General features: G+C 45.4%; 1 protein-coding gene, 1 non-coding gene and 1 pseudogene across 6 annotated transcripts in view; 2 read left to right on the forward strand and 1 right to left on the reverse strand.

Moving 5' to 3' along the window:
* LTBP1 (latent transforming growth factor beta binding protein 1) overlaps positions 1-16,971 on the reverse strand; it is a 432,848-nt gene extending 415,877 nt beyond the window's left edge. For 3 of the 5 annotated variants that reach the window (XM_057557922.1, XM_057557921.1, XM_057557918.1), the window contains exons 1-2: positions 16,129-16,970; positions 14,992-15,062 (exon numbers count right to left, since the gene is read on the reverse strand). In XM_057557922.1, the coding sequence (XP_057413905.1) occupies positions 14,992-15,062; positions 16,129-16,598 (541 nt within the window). In that variant the 5' untranslated portion in view covers positions 16,599-16,970. Of the gene's footprint in view, positions 1-14,991; positions 15,063-16,128 lie in introns of all 5 variants that reach the window. The other 2 variants (XM_057557919.1, XM_057557920.1) reach the window with 1 other exon arrangement.
* On the forward strand, positions 8,544-8,650 carry LOC114239043 (U6 spliceosomal RNA). The gene has a single exon (XR_003624245.1). It is a non-coding gene; the product is annotated as a U6 spliceosomal RNA (small nuclear RNA).
* Positions 16,972-20,890: 3,919 nt separating the features above from the next.
* Positions 20,891-21,000, forward strand: LOC114239033 (U5 spliceosomal RNA; annotated as a pseudogene).
* The last annotated feature ends 2,099 nt before the right edge of the window (positions 21,001-23,099 follow it).

Below are 23,099 nucleotides of genomic sequence, written 5' to 3' on the forward strand. Positions count from 1 at the left end.
CATGCATGCGAGATCCAGTTCCCTGACCAGGGATCAAACCCAGGCCCCCTGCATTGGGAGTGCGGAGTCTTAACTGCTAGACCAACAGGAAAGTCCCAAGTACTCTGATTTTCAAGAAAAGAAATATACCAACACATTATAGAAAAAACATTTTCACGAACAATTGAAAAGTTTTCACAAAACAGCCAGAAAAACTTTATTAATAATATCACCTTATGTTTATAGGGCTCTTCTGTGAAGGATGTTCATGAACCTCATTTTATTTGATCTTAACTGCAAAGGGTGGTATTAATCTCATTTACAATCAGGAACAAAGTCTCCCAGCAGAGGCTACCTTTGCACCTATCTCGGGCTCACCCCACCAACAATAAGTTAGATGGGGTGGAGGCATTGAAGAAAACTTCAGAACAGAATTCAAATGCATTCCAAAAATTTTACACTCTTACTTTAACACATCCTAACTGCTCTCTGTCAATTTTCTACAAGCACAAGATTGGGATTTTTATGTTTAAAGTTTTTTAAAGGATTTAACGTTTTATTTTTTATTTAGTACCATGTGAAGATCCCCCCTAGTTTGCTTTTCAACACAGCAGTGACCAAAGACTTTTTTTTTTTTTATCCTCAAACTTCCATCCTAAGTCTTGGCCTCATGGCTCTGGTGAGAGTGTCACCTTCTGCCAGAGCTCAGCAGAGGCACAGAGGTCCAATCAGCATGGGGCTGGTCTGGCGATCTGGGTACAATGCAGGCAGTTAGACTGCAACAGTAATTTGTGTATGGCCTTGGGTACTTCACTATTCTATATGCGGCTTTTCTCATCAATAAGAATTAACAATAAAGGTGATTCAATTTTCTATTTAAAACGTTATTTTTCAATTAACATTCAGAAATCTGTTGCATGTCTTTACACTAACAATGAAATATCAGAAAGGGAAAGTAATAAAGCAATCCCTTTTAAAATCACATCCCCCCAAAAAAAATACTTAGGAATAAACCTAAGTAGGTGAAAGACTTATACATTGAGAACAATGAAACATTGAATTGGAAGAATTAATACAGTTAAAATGGTCATACTGCCCAAAGCAATCTACAGATTTAATGTAATCCCTTATCAAATACCTATGACATTTTTCACAGAACTAGAACAAATAATCCTAAAACTTATATGGAACCATGAAAGACCCAGAATTGCCAAAGTAATCCAGAAGAAAAAGAACAAAGCTGGAGGCATAACCCTCCCAGACTTCAGACAATACTACAAAGCTATAGTAATCAAAACAGCGTGGTACTGGCACAAAAACTGACATATGGATCAATGGAACAGAATAGAAAGCCCAGAAATAAAACCACACACGTACGGTCAATTAATCTTTGACAAAAGAGACAAGAATATACAATGAAGAAAAGACAGTCTCTTCAGCAAGTCATGTTGGGAAAGCTGGACAGCTGCATGCAAATCAATGAAGTTAGAACACACCCTCACACCATACACAAAAATAAACTCAAAAGGGCTTAAAGACTTAAATATAAGACATGACACCATAAAACTCCTAGAAAAGAACATACCCAAAACATTCTCTGACATAAATCATAGCAATGTTTTCTTAGGTCAGTCTCCCAAGGCAATAGAAAGAAAGGCAAAAATAAACAAATGGGACCTAATCAAACTTATAAGCTTTTGCACAGCAAAGGAAACCATAAACAAAATGAAAAGACAACCTATGGAATGGGAGAAAATATTTGTAAACAATGTGACCAACAAGGGCTTAATTTCCAAGATGTACAAACAGCTCACACAACTCAATAACAAAAAGAACAACGACCCAATCAAAAAATAGGCAGAAGACCTAAATAGACATTTCTCCAAAGAAGACATACAGATGGCCAATAGGCACATGAAAAGATGTTCAACATCACTAATTATTAGAGAAATGCAAATCAAAACAACAATGAGGTATTACCGCACACCAGTTAGAATGGGCATCATGAGAAAATCTACAAATAACAAATGCTGGAGAGGGTGTGGAGAAAACACCTACACTGTCGGTGGGAATGTAAATTGGTGCAGCCACTATGGAAAACAGTATGGAGGTTTCTTTAAAAACCAAACATAGAGTTGTCATATGATCCAGCAATCCCACTCCTGGCCATATATCTAGGGAAAACTATAATTTGAAAAGATACATGAACCCCAATGTTTATAGCAACACTATTTACAATAGCCAAGACATGGAAACAACCTAAATGTCCATCAACGGATGAATGGATAAAGAAGATGTGGCATATATATACAATGGAATACTACTCAGCCATAAAAAAGAATGAAATAATGCCATTTGCAGCAACATGGATGGATCTAGAGATTGTCATACTAAGTGAAGTAAGTCCACTTACTTACTTCCACTTTATACATGGAATCTAAAATATGATACAAATGAACTTATTTACAAAACAGAAACAGACTCACAGACATAGAAAAGTAGTGCTGATAAATACCAAATCCTGTATTGTGTTTATTCCTTAATAATAAAATCTACTTGCATTTGTAAGTCCCCTATTTATGGCTTTCCACAGCCTACAAGACCTGACTGGGGATCCAGCCCTGTCTCCCTTATCAGCTATTACTCTAGCCTACACTAACAGCCCAACAAAACTCACTTCTGGGTCCCTGTACAAGGCCAGGCCTATTCCCACCCCAGGGCCTTTGTGCTAGCTGTTATCTTGTCCAAAAAGGCTCTTCCACCAGACCCTTTCATATCACACAGGTCTCATAAACCACTTCCTTACAGTGACCTTTCCTTACTCCATCCCCCTTCCCCCGGCCCCCAACACTCTCTATCCTCTTGCCCTATTTTACTTTCTTCATAGAAAATAAAACCTTAACACCTTCTGTGTGCCAGTACCTAGCACACAGGGACTCAGTGAATGTACAACAAATGAATTCATTCATTCATTTAATCATTCATTCATTCCTTCCTTCCATAAAAGTCTATGTGCTTACTAGGTACCGAGGATAAAAAGATGGTTATGGTATTGATCACTACCCTCACAGACAGAGCTCACGTCAAGCCGGGAAGCACACATCCACCAGCGCACACACACAACAGTGATACAATGTGAAAAATGTGTAAAATAGATAGCTAGTGGGAACCCGCTGTATAGCACAGGAAGCTCAGCTTGGTGCTCTGTGGTGACCTAGATGGGTGGGATTCGGTTGGGGGGTGGGGGTAGGTCCAAGAGGGAGGAGATATATGTATCCATATGGCTGATTCACTTCTTCGTACAGCACAAACTAACACAACATTGTGAAGCAATTATACCCCAATTAAAAAAAAAAAAAGTTAAGAAGGAAGAGGATTTGTATGCCCAATATTCACAAGAATGACTTGAACTAGGTTGGGTGATGAATGGCCCTATCCCCATTCATTTCATTCAGCTTGAAAAAAAAATCTGAGGAGTTAATTAATTGATCTGCTTGAAACTTCACAGCTAATGGCAGAGACAAAAGTGCTCCCACTCTTGAACCAATGTAGCAAATGATTCATCAAGGTGAGGTGGTACCTCTTAGCCGACTTAAATGGCTTTTACAATGAAACATGTTGAAGATGCTAATTGTTAACTGCCCACTTGATATGGTGTTAAATGTAACACATATGGGTGAAAGGATAGAGATTCTACTTTTATTTTATAGTTACAATAATAAACTGAAGTTCCTGCAAGATTGAAAGAGAGATTGGAATTGTTTGGTAATCCTATAAGAAATACAAACATTTTAAAGTCTACAAAGACAAAGGATCCTTATTATTATATTTTCCTTATTTTATGATCCTCTTTTCCTCCAGTGGCTTTTTGCTGGTTACATCTTCTTTCCCCTGTGAAGATTCTCCCTTAATTCATTACCAAAGTATACCTCTGAAGGTTCCCCTCCAACCATTCAATTCTCACCTTTAAATAACTGATGAGTAAATTGACCACATAAACTTCAGTTAAAAACACCTTCCTCCAGGGACTTCCCTGGTGGTGCAGTGGTTAAGAATCCACCTGCCAATGAAGGGGACACGGGTTCGAGCCCTGGTGTGGGAAGATCCCACATGCCGTGGAACAACTAAGCCCATGTGTCACAACTACCGAGCCTGTGCTCTAGAGCCCGCGAGCCACAACTACTGAGCCCAAGTGCCACAACTACTGAAGCCCACGCGCCTAGAGCCCGTGCTCCGCAACAAAGACACTGTAATGAGAAGCCCACGCCCCGCTCGCCACAACTAGAGAAAGGCCGCATGCAGCAACGAAGACCCAATGCAGCCAAAAATAAATAAAACAACAACAACAAAAAAAAACCTTCCTCCAATTTGTCTTCCCATCCACTGACCAAACTCAAACTTCCTCTGGTCCAGCAGAACCAAGAGCATGTATTAAAAAACCAGCCCATCCATCTCCTAATTTACAAAACACGACATTTCGCAAACTGTTTACTTAGGTGCATGCCAACAATATTACTCAAATGTAGTGGAGTGAAAAAACCACAGGGAATAGTGTAGTTGGCCAAGAGCAGCACTTGGGGATCTAAAATTACAGGGAAAATCATACAACATTCATTTTACTTAGTCCCAAATCTCTATCAGATGATGTTTAGCAGAAAGATTCTAAAATTGGCAGTGAGAAAGGAAAAGCTGTCTTAAAGTTTGGGCCATGCCAGGGTAGCCTTCAGAGAAGGAGGAGGAAATGGAATAAGGTGGTGTGTCCTTGAAAAGCTGTCATAATAAGCAGTGTCTGTCGGGCAAGGGATAAGCACACAGAAAAAATAGTAGAAAGAAAACCAAAGGAGAATTATTGCCCGAAGGTGAGAGGAAACAAAAAAGGAAGTAGAATTCTTTATGTAGCATTTAGAGGATAGTATTTACAACACAGCAAAATCAGAGATGCTGGTTCAATTCAATTCTACTCGATTCAGTTAGCATTTGTACTATAGCAAGGAACGGAGCCTGGGTACTTAAAATGACACAAAGAAAATCCTGCAGGACTTCCCTGGTGGCACAGTGGTTAAGAATCCGCCTGCCGATGCATGGACCAACACAGGTTGGATCCCTGGTCTGGGAAGATCCCACATCCCGCGGACAAATAAGCCCATGTACCACAACTACTGAAGCCCGCGCGCCCTAGAGCCCGTGCTCCGCAACGAAGAGTAGCCTCCGCTCTCCGCAACTAGAGAAAGCCTGTGTGCAGCGATGAAGACCCAACGCAGCCAAAAATAAATACATAAATAAATTTATTTTTTAAAAGTGTTCTTAAAAAAAAAAAGAAAGAAAGAAAATGCCGCTCCCCAGGAGCTCCACGTTGATGGGGAGGCAGATGCCCCTCTCCCCTGGGCCAGCCACAAAGTAAGAGTGAAAACAGAGCGCTCCCAGAGAGGGGAAGAGAGAGCCATGATTTTCACCAGGGGATCTGAGAAACACCAGGAGGGGTGTGTAAAAAGCTGAGGCGCCCAGGAGGGAGAGGGTCTAAGCAAGCAAACAGGAACCCCTGAGAGCTCACATTTGTCAAATACTGTTGTGCGGGGGCCAGGGGGGCAGCTGCTCCCCAAGAACTCTTTGCATATTACTTCATGCGGTCCCCCGACAGCCTCTGAATGATGGCACAAACCATCATCACACCTGTCCCGTGAATGGGGTAACTTAGCCTGGCCCCGGCTCTCACAGCCCAAGGTCACATAGTGAGGATGTGTTGACAAAGTGTTAACATCAAGTTAGGTGCCTTGTATTCTAACTCCAGAGACTGAACTTCTAACCATGGACCTATACTGCCTCTAGTTCAGGGCAAGCAAAACTGAGGCCTAGGAAGGAGAGAGAGAAAGAGGAGGAAGGCAAGAAAGGCGGGTCAGGTGGGACGGTAACAGGTAGCATCTCCTTCTTGTAACCACACTGTCTTGGGTCTAAATGACACCGTGCACACAGATTCTTGGTGCCCAATGGACTGTGCTTACATGAAATGTTCAATCCTTAATAATAAGCTAGGCAAATTAACAGGTGCGCGTGAGCTTGTACAAACACAGCTCTGATGTATTTTTCCATAAGTACCAAAACAACCAGTTTGTGTCACACCAACAAATTATGTACTATTTTCTCTCCCCTAGGAAGATAGGAAACATCATTAGTAAAACATGCAGCTAGAGCAAGATAACCCTGGTGGTGCAGTGGTTAAGAATCCACCTGCCAGTGCAAGGGACACGGGTTTGATCCCTGGTCCCAGAAGATCCCACATGCCACGGAGCAACTAAGCCTGTGTGCCACAACTACCGAGCCTGTGCTCTAGAGTATGCGCACCGCAACTACTGAGCCCACGCACTGCAACAACTGAGCCTGCGTGCCACAACTACTGAAGCCCGCGTGCCCAGAGCCCGTGCTCCACCAACAACAGAAGCCACCGCAATGAGAAGCCTGTGCACCGCCATGAAGAGTAGCCCCCGCTCGCCGCAACTAGAGAAAGCCCATGTGCAGCAATGAAGACCCAACACAGCCAAAAAAAAAAAAAAGAGCAAGATAAGACCATAGTTTCTCCCTTATCTGTACATTACTGTGCTTAATTATCATATCAGGGTGGTTTTAAAAACATGAGCCTGATGAGCAGCTGCTGGATATACTATTTTCTGCATTTTTGTGTATTTAAAATATTTTATAATTAAAAATAAAATATTTAGTGGAAAAAGCACCCAATGTGTTCCAAAGCGTTTCAACCTTTTTTTTTTTTTTTTTTTTTTATAAATGAAATTGTTTTCTTAATTCCATTTTTGGATTGTTCACTGCTAATGTGTAGAAATACAACTGATTTTTGAATATTGATCTTGTACCCTGTGAACTTGCTGAACTCATTTATTAATTCTAATAGTATTTTTTTTAATTAATTAATTTATTTATGGCTGTGTTGGGTCTTGGTTTCTGTGCGAGGGCTCCCTCTAGTTGCGGCAAGCGGGGGCCACTCTTCATCGCGGTGCGCGGGCCCCTCACTATCGCGGCCTCTCTTGTTGCGGAGCACAGGCTCCAGACGCGCAGGCTCAGTAGTTGTGGCTCACAGGCCCATTTGCTCCGCGGCATGTGGGATCTTCCCAGACCAGGGCTCGAACCCGTGTCTCCTGCATTGGCAGGCAGATTCTCAACCACTGCGCCACCAGGGAAGCCCTCAACCTTTTTTAAACCCACTTTATTTAACCACCTATGTATCATTAACAATTTTGCAAGTGTCCAACTCTTATAAAATTACATGTATTTATCATTCAACTAACTAAAGAAAAACTGGGTGTAATAACCCTGTATGCAGCCATCTTTGTACATACTATTTGAAACTGACCTAAAGCAATGTTTAGAGGGCTCCCGCCTTGACAAGTTTCTAAATTGCTAAGTGTTAGGCTTGGCCTTCAGATTCCCACATAAAGTGTCATAAATATTGCCCAGGACAGGGTTCCTTCTGGATCATTGTTTCTCAAAAGGTGGGCCACCTCCATCAGCATCACCTGATGTGCTTATGAAATAAAAATCCCAGAGACTCTGATTCAAGAAAGCAGTTTAACAAACTCCTCCAGCGACCAGCTGCACATTCATGTTTAAGACGCACCATAGAATCTCTTTAAAGCAGACCAAGTGGAAATGGCCAGAGGTATAACCAAAATCACCAGTGGCCAATTCCTCACATTTTCTGCTCCCTGAAGCAGCCAGAGCTCCTGAATTAGGGAAGAAGCCGCATTAGATCCACAGTCACAGACTATGTGGGAGGAGTGCAACGGAGCCTCTGCCCACCCACCCTGGGGTCATTGCTAGGGAATCCCTGACTGCCTGAGGGGTGGCCCAGCTCTGAGTAGCCCACTTCTCAAGCCCACATGCAGAGCGTCTATGGCCTTCTCTTATGAGTTGAATGGTTCCCCCCACAAAGAAAGCTATGTTGGAGTCCTGATCTCTGGTACCTTAGTTTGTGACCTTATTTGGAGATAGGGTCTTTACAGAGGTAACCAAGTTAAAAATGAGGTCATTAGGGTGAGCTCTAATCTGATATGACTGGTGTCCTTATAAAAAGGGGAAATTTGGACAAAGATAGACATGCATAGAGGGGAAATGAGGTGAAGAAACACAAGGAGAAGACAGCCTTCTGCTAGCCAGGGAGAGAGGCCTGGAACAGATCTTCCCTCACAAGGAACCAACCCTCTCGACACCCTGATTTTGGACTTCTAGCCTCCAGAACTCTGAGACAATACATTTCTGTTGTTCTAAGTCACCCAGTTTGCGATGCTTTGTTACAGGCTTGGGAAATGACACAGTGAATTTAGGCAGTGAAAGCCAATCCAAAGCAGGGCTGTCAGGAGAGTCGAAGACCAAGACCTCAAGAGACGTGCTACCGCACTGGACGTCCAGGAAGCCTAGGGCAGTAGAAAGAACAATAAACCAAGAGCCACAGAGCTGGGGTGGGGTCTGAGCCCTGCCCCCTATTTAAAAAGGGGGTAAAAAATCATGGCTGCCTGGTCTACACTCCCAGGGTGTGAAGGTCATGAAAATGCTCTCCAGTGCTGGCTTCTGCAGCACATATACTAATATTGGAAAGATACAGAGAAGATTAGCATGACCTCTGCACAAGGATGACATGCAAATTCGTGAAGCGTTCCTTTTTTCTTTTTTTTAAAGTAAAAGAAAGAAAGAGAACGCCCTCCACAGGCTCTAAAGCACTGCCCCAATTACCCTCCCCTCATCAGCAGCTCCTCAGCCTGTGCTCTGACCTTGGTCAGTGTTACAAGAGTGGTGACACCGCCCTAGCGCTCCTAGTTGCCCTGTTCATTGCTAGGAAGAATTTGCAAGCAAAATCTGCATTTTAGGAAAATTTATTTGAGCTCCCAAACATGTTTGAGTATGTTTGGAATATCCAAGACAACAAATAACAGGCTCAGAAACAGCAGACTCCTGTGGTGGCCAAAGGTCCTTTGAACAAGTCAGGCTTCCTAAGGGCCAAGGGTTCACCGGGCAGAGAAACACTTCACTAAAGCAGGCCGGGCAGGGGCGGCCGGGAGGGGTGTTCAGGTTGGCCCAGGGGCTGCAGGGTTTCACAATGAAGGCTTAAGTATGATCGCAGCCCAGGATTTATGGTTCCTAAATGTTTGTTTTAACCAGTGCTGAGAACACATATTTGACCCAGTGTGAACTTGACCTCTGGGTCCTTCTCCCTTCACCGGGCGGTCTGTGCCACACGACAAGATTTTCCAGCCGACCCTCCCACCCCTGCTCCCAGCACTGGGGCCGGGGCGGTGCTCCCAGCAGCTGCCACAATAAACCTCACTGTGGATCTATTGGCGAAGCAGCTGTCAATGGCCACAGCGGGCAGACGAAAACTGTGTGATCACTCTGGGCCCGACTCCCGAGCTCAGCTAGCACAACGCCAAGCCAAGAGGGACAGGAGATGGCCTGAAAGGCCTCTGTCACCTGCAACTCCAGCCACACCCCACACTCATGGACAATGCCCTTGACTGCAGCAACTCTAAGCACCAAGGGCATACGTGACTATGTCTCTTCTGTATATAATTAAGGAAAATGTCTAGGGTTGGCTTTTGGGTTTTTTTTCCCCCAAAGCACTGTGGGCTGAAGGCCAGTGGAAAAGCAATGGAATATCGATTTTCTGTTTCTTGCTAAGGAGGGAACAAGTCACTTGATATGCCAATGAGTTAAGTGAGTAAAAACAGACCCCGCCCTCTCTGCAGCTGGCTGGTTTCTCCTCTATTCATAGACCCTGGCACACGGTAAAAGCTAAACAGATACCCGTTAAAGGAATGAAAGAACCATCCACGCATTTAGGGAGGGCCTGCCATGTGCCAGGTACCCGCTTTGGATTCAGATCTGCCACCTTTCCTGTTCCGTCCACCTCATCCTGCCAACCCGGCCTCACCCTCATCTCCCCTTTATTCTTTTGTGTTGTCTGTTCCCAAGTCCAGTCTCTTCTTTAAAGCTGAGCCCACTGGCAATGTCTCTCTCTGGCCTGCACTTACCCTGAGAGGGGGACAAAAAGATTGGAACAACCAAGAGGGGGTGGGTTCAGTTTAGACAGAGGGAACAAAAATGCAAAAATGGGGATAGGCAAAAAAAAAAAAGTTAACACCCTCCCAATAAATGTGAACCCCTTGGAAAGGGAACAGATGCAGTGCCTTCTCCTTTGCCCAAAATGGACATCACTATCAGCAGTCATTCCACATTAATAACTAAAATGCCATATCTCAAGCTGTGATTTCAATGCCTAGAGACACACATACAGAGGGTGTCTGGAATAGAAGCATCAACATGCAACTGGGCATCTCTGTGTAGACACTGGGTGGCTAAAGCCCTCGGGGCTGCCATTGTGGACACCCACATCCATTCTCTCTCCCCGTGTGGGTCTGCTGCTGTTTGTTTCACATCTCTCTGATTGGCAATTTCAGGTTCGCTAAATCTTCAGTCTTCAGAAGCATTTGCCTATGGCCCATTTTAATTAAGTTTCAATCAACTAAAAACAATCCAGTCTGCCTCCAAGGGGCACCTTGTTTTCCTCACAGGATTAAGCAAACTGAACAACAGAAACACATCCCAGCTCTTACGCAGAAATATTTTTTGCATCAACTGGAAAACAGTCTCTACAAACTGAAATTCTTCAACTAAACCCTTTCAATTATCCTCAAAATAGAACTGACAATTACAAGGCATCCTTGCTGTTGATTAAATTTAATGTGCACATGTAAATGTGCATACACGTTGTACGATAACTACCTTTTTTTATTTGAAGTATAGTTGTCTTACAATGTTGTGTTAATTATGTATATGATGATTACTATCTTAATAAGGAAATTCATGTTGACATGCCATTGGTTTTTGTATTTGTTAAGTGTAATAAACCATATCCAAGTGCAATTGTTCAATCTCAGCATAATAAGGAAGTGAGAGAGGAAAGAGACCACAAATCAATTTCTTTTGCAGTCTAAATTTCACTAGTATTTACCAAAGTAGTTGTAGTCATAAAAATTGGTGTCAGAATTTTTTCCATTTAATTTATGAATACCTTAGGGGAGTATTTTCCATCTAAACAGCAAGCTTTACACAAAGAGAACTAGAGATACACAAATAATCTAGTATTTAGTCTCTTTTAAAGTTCTTTTAAAATAAATCATTCTGGGATACAGAACAACCCAGCCTACTTTATTTCTTTTTTCTCAGTAATCAAAGCCAGGCAGGATGGAAGTGACTGGCTTTTTCATTTATTCCTTTTTTTATTCATCTATATTGAGGTATAATTGACAAATAAAAATTGTATATATTTAAAGTGTATAACAATGTTTTGATATATGCACACGTTGTAAAATAAGCACCACAGTCAAGCTAATAAACATACCCATCACCACACAGTTAACATTTGTGTGTGTGTGTGTGTGTGTGTGTGTGTGTGTGTGGTGGGAACACTCTAAGATCTACCCTCTGAAGAAATTTCAAGTATATAACACAGTAATGTTAACTATAGTCACACCGCTGTATATTAGATCTCCAGAACTTATTCATCCTGAGGAACTGAAACTTTGTACCCCTTGACCAAGATCTCCCTATTTCCCCCTCCCCCAGCCCTAAACTACTTTAAAGCTGTAATATAAAAAGGGATTCACATGTATATTCTTTGAAAAGAAGATGACGACAATAGCTGGAGAAACATACATATGGAAAAAGAAAACCAAATAATAGATAAATGAGACAGAATTTACTTGGCTTGATTCAATAATAAACTCTAAGACTCCTTCTGGTTTCATCAAGGCTTTCACATCCATCATTCTCTTTCACCTTGATACCTGTAACAATCCTAGAAAGTAGTCAAGTTTTGGGGTTTTTTTGTTTTGTTTTGTTTTTTTTGGCCACGCCGTACGGCATGTGGGATCTTAGTTCCCCAACCAGGGATCGAACCCACACCCCCTGCAGTGGAAACATGGAGTCTTATCCACTGGATCGCCAGGGAAGTCCCGGTAGTCAAGTTTTTAGCACAGTCATTTCAGGATGGGAAAATATAAGGGTCAGAGAGGTCAAATGAATTCCCCAAGGCCACACAGCTAGTGAAGGCTTGAGGGTTTAAACTCAGGTTTCCTGCACCCAAGGCCAGGGGTCTTTCCTGGTGTCACACTGCTTAGCTATGGACACAAGTTTTGCCGCATCAGTGGTAACGCCAGTCATCCCGTGTGAAGGCATAAGGCTCCCTCATCTCCCTGGCTCTGCCAGACAAACACAAGACTCCCCACTGAAACATATCCACCTAGCGTATATTACTTTGCATTGAGCACTGACCTAACCCAGCATCATTTTCAAAAACACAACTGGGCTTCCCTGGTGGTGCAGTGGTTGAGAATCTGCCTGCCAATTCAGGGGACACGGGTTCGAGCCCTGGTCTGGGAAGACTCCACATGCCGCGGAGCAACTAGGCCCGTGAGCCACAATTACTGAGCCTGCGCGTCCGGAGCCTGTGCTCCGCAACAAGAGAGGCCGCGATAGTGAGAGGCCCGCGCACCGCGATGAAGAGTGGCCCCCGCTCGCCGCAACTAGAGAAAGCCCTCGCACAGAAACGAAGACCCAACACAGCCATAAATAAATAAATAAATAAACAAACAAACAAACAAACAAACAAACCCAAAGTTAAAAAAAAAAACACAACTGTTCTTGAAAGAAGTTGTGATTTAAGCTTCCAGCATTTGGGCCTGAATTAATCTGTCAGATTGGGCAGTACTGGAAGGTTAATGTTGCACTGATTGCTTAGGTCCCGGTGCTGTCCAAGGGCTACCTTCTAGAAGCTGGAAGGATAACTTGAACCAAAAGCCGGAAGCGTTTGTTATTGGTATCATGAGACTAAGCCAACAGAGCAACTTCCTCTGGAACACTGTATACAGTAACTGTTCAACCCTAACTTTTCTGTCTGGTAGCCTTTTGCAGCCTTTCTCTTTCTGGGTCACCAGAGGGCAAACCTGGCTAAACCGAGGCACACTTGTGCCCTTGCCTGCCTCACCTGGAGAAGCAGGAAGCCATGAGGTGATTCCTCAAGCTCGGATGTTCTCCTTCTAGAGCATCTTTGGATCTTCTAGAACATCTTTGGATCTGCAAATCCTCAGACAACCTAAGAATGGGGTACTACTCTCTTTTCAGAGAGGGCACTCAACGGCATCATTTGCCAAGTAAACTTCTTTCAAAGTCTTAACACATTCTCTCTAATGGGCATCAAGGAGCACTCGCCATCATCTATAACAACCTGCTCTGTATCTTTAATCTTTACACAGCAATACCCCACTTTACACAGCAATGCTGCTGTCATGGATGGGCTGTCTGCACGTAACAGGCAAACAACATCATATCGGGTTTTGAGCAGGAGTTACCGAAGGGAGGAGAGGGTATGTAATTGGACCCAAGCAATTGTAAATTCAGGAAAATGCTGGTGCACTGTTGTCAAGTGTAATCTAAGAAGTGAAGAATTACGACTTAATCTAAAATGCCTGGGGCCTCCCTGGTGGCACAGTGGTTAAGAATCCGCCTGCCAATGCAGGGGACACGGGTTCGAGCCCTGGTCCAGGAAGATCCCACACACCGCAGAGCAACTAAGCCCGTGAGCCACAACTACTGAAGCCCACGTGCCACAGCTACTGAAGCCCACGCGCCTAGAGCCCGTGCTCCGCACCAAGAGAAGCCACCACAATGAGAAGCCCGCGCACCGCAACGAAGAGTAGTCCCCGCTCGTCGCACCTAGAGAAAGCATGCGTGCAGCAACGAAGACCCAACACAGCCAAAAATAAAATAAATAAAATAAATTTAAAATTAAAAAATAAAACGCCTACAACCCTGAGTATTTCTGATCTAGCGGTTTGAGTTGAATAACAAGGAGGCTGATTAGTGAGTTCATGTCTGCCACTACTCCTTGATCACAGCCAAATCATAACCCACCTGGACATTGCTTTTTACAAAACTAAAGCCACTATGCCAAAGTCCTGTTTCTTTCAGGGATTGAAGGCATCTTCCAACAAGCAAGTTCACAAGAATGACTGTAATAGAAATGACCGCAATAGAAAATTTTTTTAATTCATTCACCAGCATTTTAAAATCCAAACCGTATACGAGACAAATTGCTACATTTTACTTATTACACTGAATACCAATAAGCAGCTAAAATTTTGAACGATTCTAATCCACATGTTTATGGTTCAAACTCTACGCAGAGAACACATAAGAATGCTTAACTTTTTCTGAATGGAAGTAAGATTTCTTTATTTCCAATTAGCACCAGACAGAATCAACTCGTCAAGAGGACCCTCAAAGAATATTTTACCTTAATCCTTAATTTCACAATGCAGAGGGAAATATTTTCTCATGTTCTCAAATCTATACGCATCATTAATACGTGTTTCGAAACACTGCTAAGCCTGTGTATTAGCTGGAGAAGCACTGCAGGAAAACCCACTTGCCAGTTCTGAAGAACAGTAGAGGGGTTACCTCCTAGGAGACAGGCCACAAGGATGGCAGACTCTGAGTGCTGTTTTCAGAAAGCTTTAACACTACTGATGTTTTATTCCAGAGCAGGGCCTCCTACTTCCCATTCCCCTCCTACCGTGAACTTAAAGAATGTTTTTCATGTGTCGATATCCATGTCTAAATTAATTGTACTGGTTCTGCCATAGGGCACATCCTCCAATGGGAATTTCTTTTCCTAGCCCCTGATTCACGGTTGTAACAGAGTAATTAATACCACGGTTGGGTGCAAGGGAATCTTGGATGCACGGCACGGTTTTGTACAATGAATCGCAGCTGGCCTTGATACCATCATTACCCTGGCCCAGCCCTCCCTGGGTGGTGATGAAGGCTTCAGATAACGGGGTAGATTGCATCACAGACATTGCATAGCCTCTTCAAGTGACCCCTGTGGGATGCCCAGTGTGGACAGACCCACTTCACCTACTGTGCAGGGCTGCTGTGAACACGGAAACTTACGTTTGGTGCATCTCTGGGAGCCAGGGGCCTTACTCCAGCCATGGCAGCACTGCCCTCCACAGACATTGACCCTGAAACAAAGCAAGACCCCTGAGTCCAGTAGTAGCGACACTCCGTTCCAGAGAACCCAAGCCTCCAGGGGGCTCCTGCAAGCCCAGCCTCCTGCTTCCACATTCCTCTGGCTTCCTAACAGGGACCCAGGATGTCCAACCCAAAGCTGCCCAAGTAGAAGGGTAAGGACAGTGTATAAGGGAAGGATGGGAGAACCAAAGCCTGCATAACCTAGAACTATACAGGAGGGGAGAACAAGGTCCAAATAAACGGTTTTCTTAACTCCAAAAGTAAAGTAGAGCCAAATGTATTTTGTGTATTATCTGCGCCCACGTTTTAAATTGAATCTGAGTTTCAGAGAGAGGCGTCCAAACAGGAGTGAAATCACAACGCTTGGAACCACCCCTGAAGAAAAAAACAACAACAACAACAAATGAGCAAAACAAGTCTTCCCCCACACTCTCAACCTGTGATTAATGAGGAGGAGGGGCAGGGAGGACGTTTATGAACGCCGAGTAACAAACTATCCAACCGAAACTCCTGTCAATGCTAAGACACGCTGCCCCAGGAAAGCAGACCCCACAGGTGCAGGGAAGCCAAGCTCACAATTACTAGGATGCTGAAAATTCCAGGTCACAGAACAGGAAGTGGATCTTTACAGGCAGCCCTCCTCCAAACTTTTTTTTTTTTTCCATTAGCTCGAAAAAAAAATTAAACTGAGCTGCAAAGAGAAGTTTAATTGATGCTGAGGGATTAAGCTGTAGTGACTTCATGTTTACGCCCATCTTCTAGGAGTAGTTTGGTTCGCGAACAGGAGGTTACGCCCCAGGCAGAAATGCCTTTTGTGTTTACCCGCAGCTCAGTAACAATGCGATCGGAGTTTATCCTCAGTCAGAGTTCCCCGGCTTCCCAGCACTCCGCTCTTCCCGCCGCGCTCCGAGCGAAGCAGGCAGAGGCGGGCGGGAAGGAGACGACCCACCGACGGCGCACGACGCCCACGGCCACCGCTGGGCTCCGAGGGGCCGCGACTCCCCGGGTCCCCGCGCGGGCGGCGTGCGCGAGGAAGGAGGGAGGGTGTGGGCTTACCCCTGCAGCTGCTGCTTCTGGTGAACCTGCAGCCTCGAGCCCCCGCCGCTCTGGGTCTCCTGCGGCACTTTGGAGCGCACCGCTTGCCTGCCTTGTTTGGCGAACGGGGCGGCCGCCGGGTGACCGCCAGGCTTGGGGTGGAGCTGCCCGCCGGAGCCCCCGGGACGCGCCGGCTCCGGCGGTGGCGGTGGCGGCGGCCGGAGCCCCTGCAGGGCCGCGCCGCCGGGCGGGCTGGTGCGCCGAGTCCGCTCCGAGGGGGCCCCGGCGCCCGCCGAGCTACGGCTGTACCTGGCGTTGAGCGCGACGTTGAAGGTCCGCGGGCGCTGGGGCCCGCCCAGGGGCAAGGCGCCCGCCGCCAGGCCGGGGCCCGGGCGCACCACGTACGTGATCCTCCGCACCCGGCAGTGCACCGAGGACGCGAGCAACCCTGCCCAGAGCAGGAGCCCCCACCTGAGCCAGGCCCCCGCCATCGCGGGCCCCAGCCGGCACCCCCGGCCCCGGCGCCCGCCCCCGGCCGCGCCGCTCGCCCGGTGCGGCCGCCCGCGCGTGCTCAGGCTCCCCCGAGAACAACCGGGAGCCAGGGAAAGGCTGGGAGGAGGAAAACTCGGTTGCAGGAGAGGAAGTTATGCGGGCTGCTGAACGGCCCCAGACCCCAGCCGAAAGCGGCGGGGAGGAGGGGGCGGGGTGGGGGTGGGGAACGCGGGGCCCGGGAGGGGAGGGGCGAGGGGCGCCGGCCGCGCAAGGTGAGGGTCCGCTCGCCCCGCCGCCGGCCCAGGGGCTGCCGCGCCCGGGACCCGGCGAGAGTGGGCGAGGGCCGGTGTGAGCGCGCGGAACACTCAGCGGCAGCCCGGGCTGCAAAGTCTTTAAAAAGTTTCTCTCGCCGTGGAACCGAGTGTCAGATCTGAACAGCCAATCTCCGGCAGACGTGACGTCAGGCAGTAAATCCTAATTGGGGAAAGCGTGAGATGAGCCCGAGAACACGCCGCCACCCTCCACATCCACATCGATTGTTCCTACGGGTCGGCAAGGCAGAGGTCCCCGCTCCTCGATCCCGTCTCCCGGGGAAGGACAAAGGACTCGGCAAAGTCACTGAACGGTCCTTTCCTTCTAGAAGCCCCACAGGACTCATTTTATACTGTCTGGAAGGCATTTCCAGTCATTTTCTTATCCGTGTTTGCTCGGATACTTGCTGCGGGTATTGGATTAAAATACCAGATCGGGCCCCAGAAAGGACTGCTCGGGGTGCGCCGAGTGTCCATCGAAAGTGTTTAGATGGTTCTCTTTGGGATTGTAAACTCCGCGTGACTGTTTCTGAGTGTGCAACTTCTGGTACCCTACTTCTCTCTTGGCATGTACCCCGGTGGGCAGCAGGGGGCGCCCGCGTAGACGGGGAAAACCGCAACAGGAATCCACCCCGCAGGCAGCCCTGCTCCTGGTGAAAAGGCCTTTATGATAGGACTACAGGGCTTAGAATCCATGACAACGCCAAGCCATTATTAGTCTCTTTTTAAAGTCAGATCAGTTCCCTGGACCCCCTATCCGAAAGGAAAGGATCACTCACTGGAGATGACCCAAAATCACATTAAGGGAGATGAAGAATGTCCCAGGGGGCAGAGTCCCTGGGGTCAAGGTGCTTATGGGTGGAAACCATGAAATAGTAACATATTTACTTCTAGCATTTGAATTTAAAACGGTGTCTCCAGCAGAATTCACGCTTTTATTACATGAATGCAACAGAAAACCCCGCATTGGCTAGTGGACGGTTGGTAGCAGGTGACAATGGTTAAAGAAGAATTAATAGAAAATAATTTAAAGTTGAAGAAACTTAATCCCTCAATCTATTTTTTCTGTACATTGGAGAAAGACCTCCAATATTTGATTTGGCAGGAGAGGGTCTCAGTCCATCTGCCTGAGCACCAGTTTCATGTGAGAACACACTCTGAGAGCCAGTCACAGAATAAACAGCATCTGACCAGAGGCAGAGACCTCAGTTCAGTCCCAACACTGCCGCTAAGTAGCTGAAAGACCACAGGCAGTTCGCCTCTCCTCTCGGAACCTCGACTTCCTCCTCTATAATCCAACAGAGAAGCTGGATTAAAAATTCCTTCCAGCCCTGAGTCTGTGGCTCTAAGAACATCCCTGTGGACAAGATGAGTGAGGTCACTCAAGGTCAGTCTCTGAGCCAGGCCAAAGGGAACCAGCTGAGAAGATTGAGGAAGGAGGGTGGGTGAAGAAACTGCTTCCCAGCCTGGGGTTCTGTATAAAGGACACAGCACAAGCTAATAAATTTCCACCAAGTGCTACTCTGAGGCAAGCAGAGAGGTTGACCCTTTGCAGATATGAAGTATCACAGGCACAACTTTTTGTTCTGGAGAAACTTCCTATCTGGTTAGAGAGAAAAAATGTAAATAAACAAAAGCTTTTTAAAAAGATAAATAAATAAAGCAACAGTTTGAGATAATAACAGAACTCTCCCAAGGCAGTATCTGATTTGTGAGAGGCCACTGTCACTGTACAACCCATAATTCTTTGTCATCTCATGGAGAATTCACAACATGTAGGGAAAACATTTGCTACCCGCAGCTCAAATCAGTCTACAGAGATTTGCTCTCTCAGGTAGGGATTTGAGCAGCAGTTGAAGTGGATGGGGGCAAGGGGTGTCTAAAAGCAATAACTCCCTGCTGAAGAGCCTAGGCTGGAAAGAAGACGTGTCAGACAGGTGAAAGCTCAGGAAATAGTGACGGACAGCATCACCAAAGGACCAGACCGCAGTCTGTGGTGGTGGGTGAGCTCCTCTTGTTAGGCACTCCAGGACTCAGGTGGACGGCGTACATCAAAGCCTGTTTCGGTCAATGAGAGGCAGCTGCCTGCAGAGGGCAGAGCCTGGACAGGGATCCAGAGGGCTGGGCTGGAGCCGTGTGGCCGCTTCGCTTCCCGTGGGAACTTGAGCAAGTCATTTCACCTGAGCGCCTGTTTCCAGAGGGCCTGGAGATCGAGCCAAGGTCCTCACATTCGGGGACAGCAATGAGCTCAACCATGCTCAAAGACTCTGCAGAAAAAAAATGTTTAAAAAGATACAACGCAATCTTTCTTTCCCTTGACCCACAGCAAAGCAGAGGTAGGTATCTCACCCCAGTCTTCAGTCTGATTACGACCTGCCTTATGACAGATTTGGATATGTTACAATCAGATCATCTCTGAAATGTAACCACAAGAAGAATCTCTAGTGTAAATGTTAATCTCATCTGTGAATGATCCATATACATTTGTATGCATGTGTGTTTATATACAACCATTAACGTGGTAATATACACATAAGCAAGCAGCCCCACTCTAGTTGAGAAACTCCAGCAAAGTCACAGTTTTTCCACATCAGTCTCTTGCTATCTACATAACTAGTAAGATAATCCTTGAAAAATGTGTTGTGCAACCTGTGTACTATCATATGAGATGGTCACTCATCTAAAACACTGAACTCGCTATTAATCTGAAAATGAAAGCCCAGTTTCTGTCAGGCATGGGGACCAGCCTTTGCCAAGTTTAGACCCCATTTAATGCCAAGACCCCTAGGTTTCAAGGTCCATTTATATTGGCAGTACACAACTTCCTGGTTCAAAACACAAGTCTTTAAAGATCTCATAAAACTTCTTGGACTTCAGATGGTTTTTACAAAACAATACTCAGATGAGCTAAGTGTAAATGAATCAGAAAAGAGGATTATATTTCCCATAAAAACTCATGGGTTTGAGGATTAGAGGAAGAAAGGAAGGCTGGCAAATGCCAAACTTTTTAAAGCACTTTGAAACCATTAGTCAAATTCGAAATGCAGCCAGTTTCCCTCATCCTTACATTTTATGAGTTTTGTAATTGAAAATCTTTTCCTACATTTAAGATCAGCTACAAATCACGTTTTATGGCTGCCTAAGATCAGAATCCCTTCCACCCATCTTTTCTTCCAGCCAAGGATTTCATGGAGCCTCTCTTCGTTCTAATTTCATCAAGAAATTCTTAGAAAGAGAAAGAGAGGGGAGAAGAGACTGAGAGAAATAGGAATTCAGTGAGTGGTAGACAAAAGGAAGAGAAAGGAGAGTAAAAGCAAGAGAGAGAGGGAGATTGAGGAATGGAAAAGAAAGGGACGGGAAAACAGGAGAGAAAGTGTGAAGACAAAAAGAGAGGGGATGCAGTGGAAGGAGGGACAAAAAGAGGTGGGTGGAGGGAAGCCAGGAAGAGGATGGATTGGAGAAGTGCAAAATGAAGGAGAAATCAATGAATGAGAAGAGGAGCAAACAGGTAGGAGGAGGGGAAAAGGAAAAAGGAAATATAGGGAGAGGAGAATTGTACCCGGCATCCACGCGCTCATCTTCTCAGGTTGCTCACCTGGATCCTAGCAGCCATTTCTGAACCTCGGCTGGTTCTGACCTGAACATCAGCTTGTCCAGGTTTGGACTAGAATTAAACCTGTGACCTTGGAAGGTGCTAGCATGGTGGCTGGCTGGCTGGCTGCCCTACACCACATGCAAAGCGGGACGCACAGGACGTCCCGTGTTCTCTCACACAAGCTGGTGGCCAAAGACCGCAGCTTCAGCTCGAGACGCCTGCAAATAGGTACTACATTTACTCTTGTGGTCCTCTCCCTTGTTCTTTCAACCATTTCATCAAAAGAGCAGAGATGAAGGAGATTAGAAATGTGTGAGTTCCTCCACGTTTAAATCAACTTCCATGAAAAATCACACGGAGCTTTACCGAGGAAGAAGTAAAGCTGATACTCTGGTTTCTCTTCAGATCGTATGAATCTTTCACCTTTTACTAAAGATTTCCGTGGAGAGGAACAATTCTGAGTTTTTACCCAATTTTTTTTTTTTTTTAAGGATTTTTCTTTTTTTTTTTTTTTTTAAATTAATTAATTTATTTATTTTTGTCTGTATTGGGTCTTCGGTTCGTGCGAGAGCTTTCTCCAGTTGCGGCAAGCGGGGGCCACTCTTCATCGCGGTGCGCGGGCCTTTCTCCATCGCGGCCCCTCCCGTTGCGGGGCACAGGCTCCAGACGCGCAGGCTCAGCAATTGTGGCTCACGGGCCCAGCTGCTCCGTGGCATGTGGGATCTTCCCAGACCAGGGCTCGAACCCGTGTCCCCTGCATTAGCAGGCAGATTCTCAACCACTGCGCCACCAGGGAAGCCCTACCCAATTTTTTGAGGTCTTGCGTTTGCAAGGCCAATTAACAAAAAAATAAAAAAGAAGTAAAGCTGAGACTCAACCCATGGAGGTATCAGTGTTTCTGCCAAGATGTGTCAGCAAGATGGAGACAGAGCTGACGTGCAGAGAAAGATGAGGTGCCCCTGGAACTGAGCAACAAGTGGAACCAAGGTTTACACCAGTGCTTTCCTTCCCTTTAAAGCTTCAGGTTTGAAATCTAAGCATCCTTAGTTGTCATCCAACAAATGTTTGTTGACCCTAGGGCCGCCAGCTAGCCTACGTAAACCCATACAGCAAAATCAAAAGAAACTTCCATTTCAGGTGGAGAAGTCTAAATAATGCCTGGTTGGATTGCAATCCAAAGTTGCCCCGGGCCAGCGAGTGCCTTTGTGCTGACCCTGAGTGCCTGGCCACGGCAATATAGACCCTGTCCACATGGAGTCTAATGAGGTAAACAGACCTGGAACAAATAATTACATGTGTGGTGAGTATTGAGAAAAGGACTGTGGGAAATGAAACGCATAAAAGGAAAAGTGTCAGGGGTATGGACTAGCTTTCTACAAATTTTGAAGAGCCCATCCACAAAAGGAAACGCACCAAAAGTAAAGTTTTATGTACACTAAATTTCCCTTTCTGATTATTTTGGTCCTTTCTTACTTACCTTGAGTATAATCAAGGATGAGTATCACACAGTGGCAGCTGCCAAAGACAATGAAATGCCTGTCTTCAGGGAACCAAAATCTGTTCATTAATTTACTTTCATTGAGGTTTTTCATGCCCATTTAGTCAAATTTTTGAATATTAAACATGAAACTACATAATAATTAAGTAGCTATCAATACAATTTTATTTATACTTTTCATTCACTTCCTCCAAACTTCACTGGGTCATTGGCTGGTCAACATTGAAGAGGGCACAAAAGAAATGTGTTCTTTGTCTCAAAGAGTTTGCATCTTGGAAAATACTTGGATGTACATTGAACTGAGTTGCCCTTCAACTCTATGAAACACATGTCTTTTGATCACAAAACAGCCCCCAATGAAATGCAGTTCACTTTGGTGTCTCAGTTATAAACACTCTGACCTTCCATTCAGTCAATGGACGTTTACCTAGTTTCCCTGCTTAAATTTAAGTTCAAAGATGCCCAGACACCTGCAAGGTTGCTTGAGTGCCGGGTAGGCAAGCAGAGTAACGCTCTCTTCCCTCAAATGTAGCTACTGACAAGTCATGATCCAATTTTAAGAGGAACCTTCTGCTTTCTGTCAGCTTCTATGCTTCCCGGGTTGTTGAGTTGCTGCAATTGCTTCTTTATGTAAATTTCAGGACACTAGTCATTGTTATTTCTCTTGTCTACTTTAGAATTTTCACCCAATGGCACAAGTATGTGATGTTGCCTGAGTTTAACACTTGATTCTAATTATTTTTTTCCAAAAATATTCTCTCTGCCTCCCATAAAATTGATTAAAATATCATACAGTGAATAAAGCAGCCTAGAAAAAAGAAGAAAATGAGGGAAGTCACTGTACCACCTCCACATATCAATTCCTAGACAGCCTGTCTGGTCTTCTAAGACCCAAGGCCCTTCAAAGATTGCTTCCTTCTCACTCTTTTAACCTCATCTTGGGCTACTGTCCCAAATGAACCTCTGTGCCAACTACATTTATCTACCCATTTTTCTTCTTTCTCTTTGAAAGAAAAAAAAAAAAAAAAGGCTGGCCAGCCACTAGTCTGCAAAAAAAGGACACCCATATTCCTGCCTCTAGTCTCACCTTACCTCA

Source organism: Balaenoptera acutorostrata, chromosome 12 (genome assembly GCF_949987535.1).
Source record: "Balaenoptera acutorostrata chromosome 12, mBalAcu1.1, whole genome shotgun sequence".
Taxonomy (NCBI): Eukaryota; Metazoa; Chordata; class Mammalia; order Artiodactyla; family Balaenopteridae; genus Balaenoptera; species Balaenoptera acutorostrata.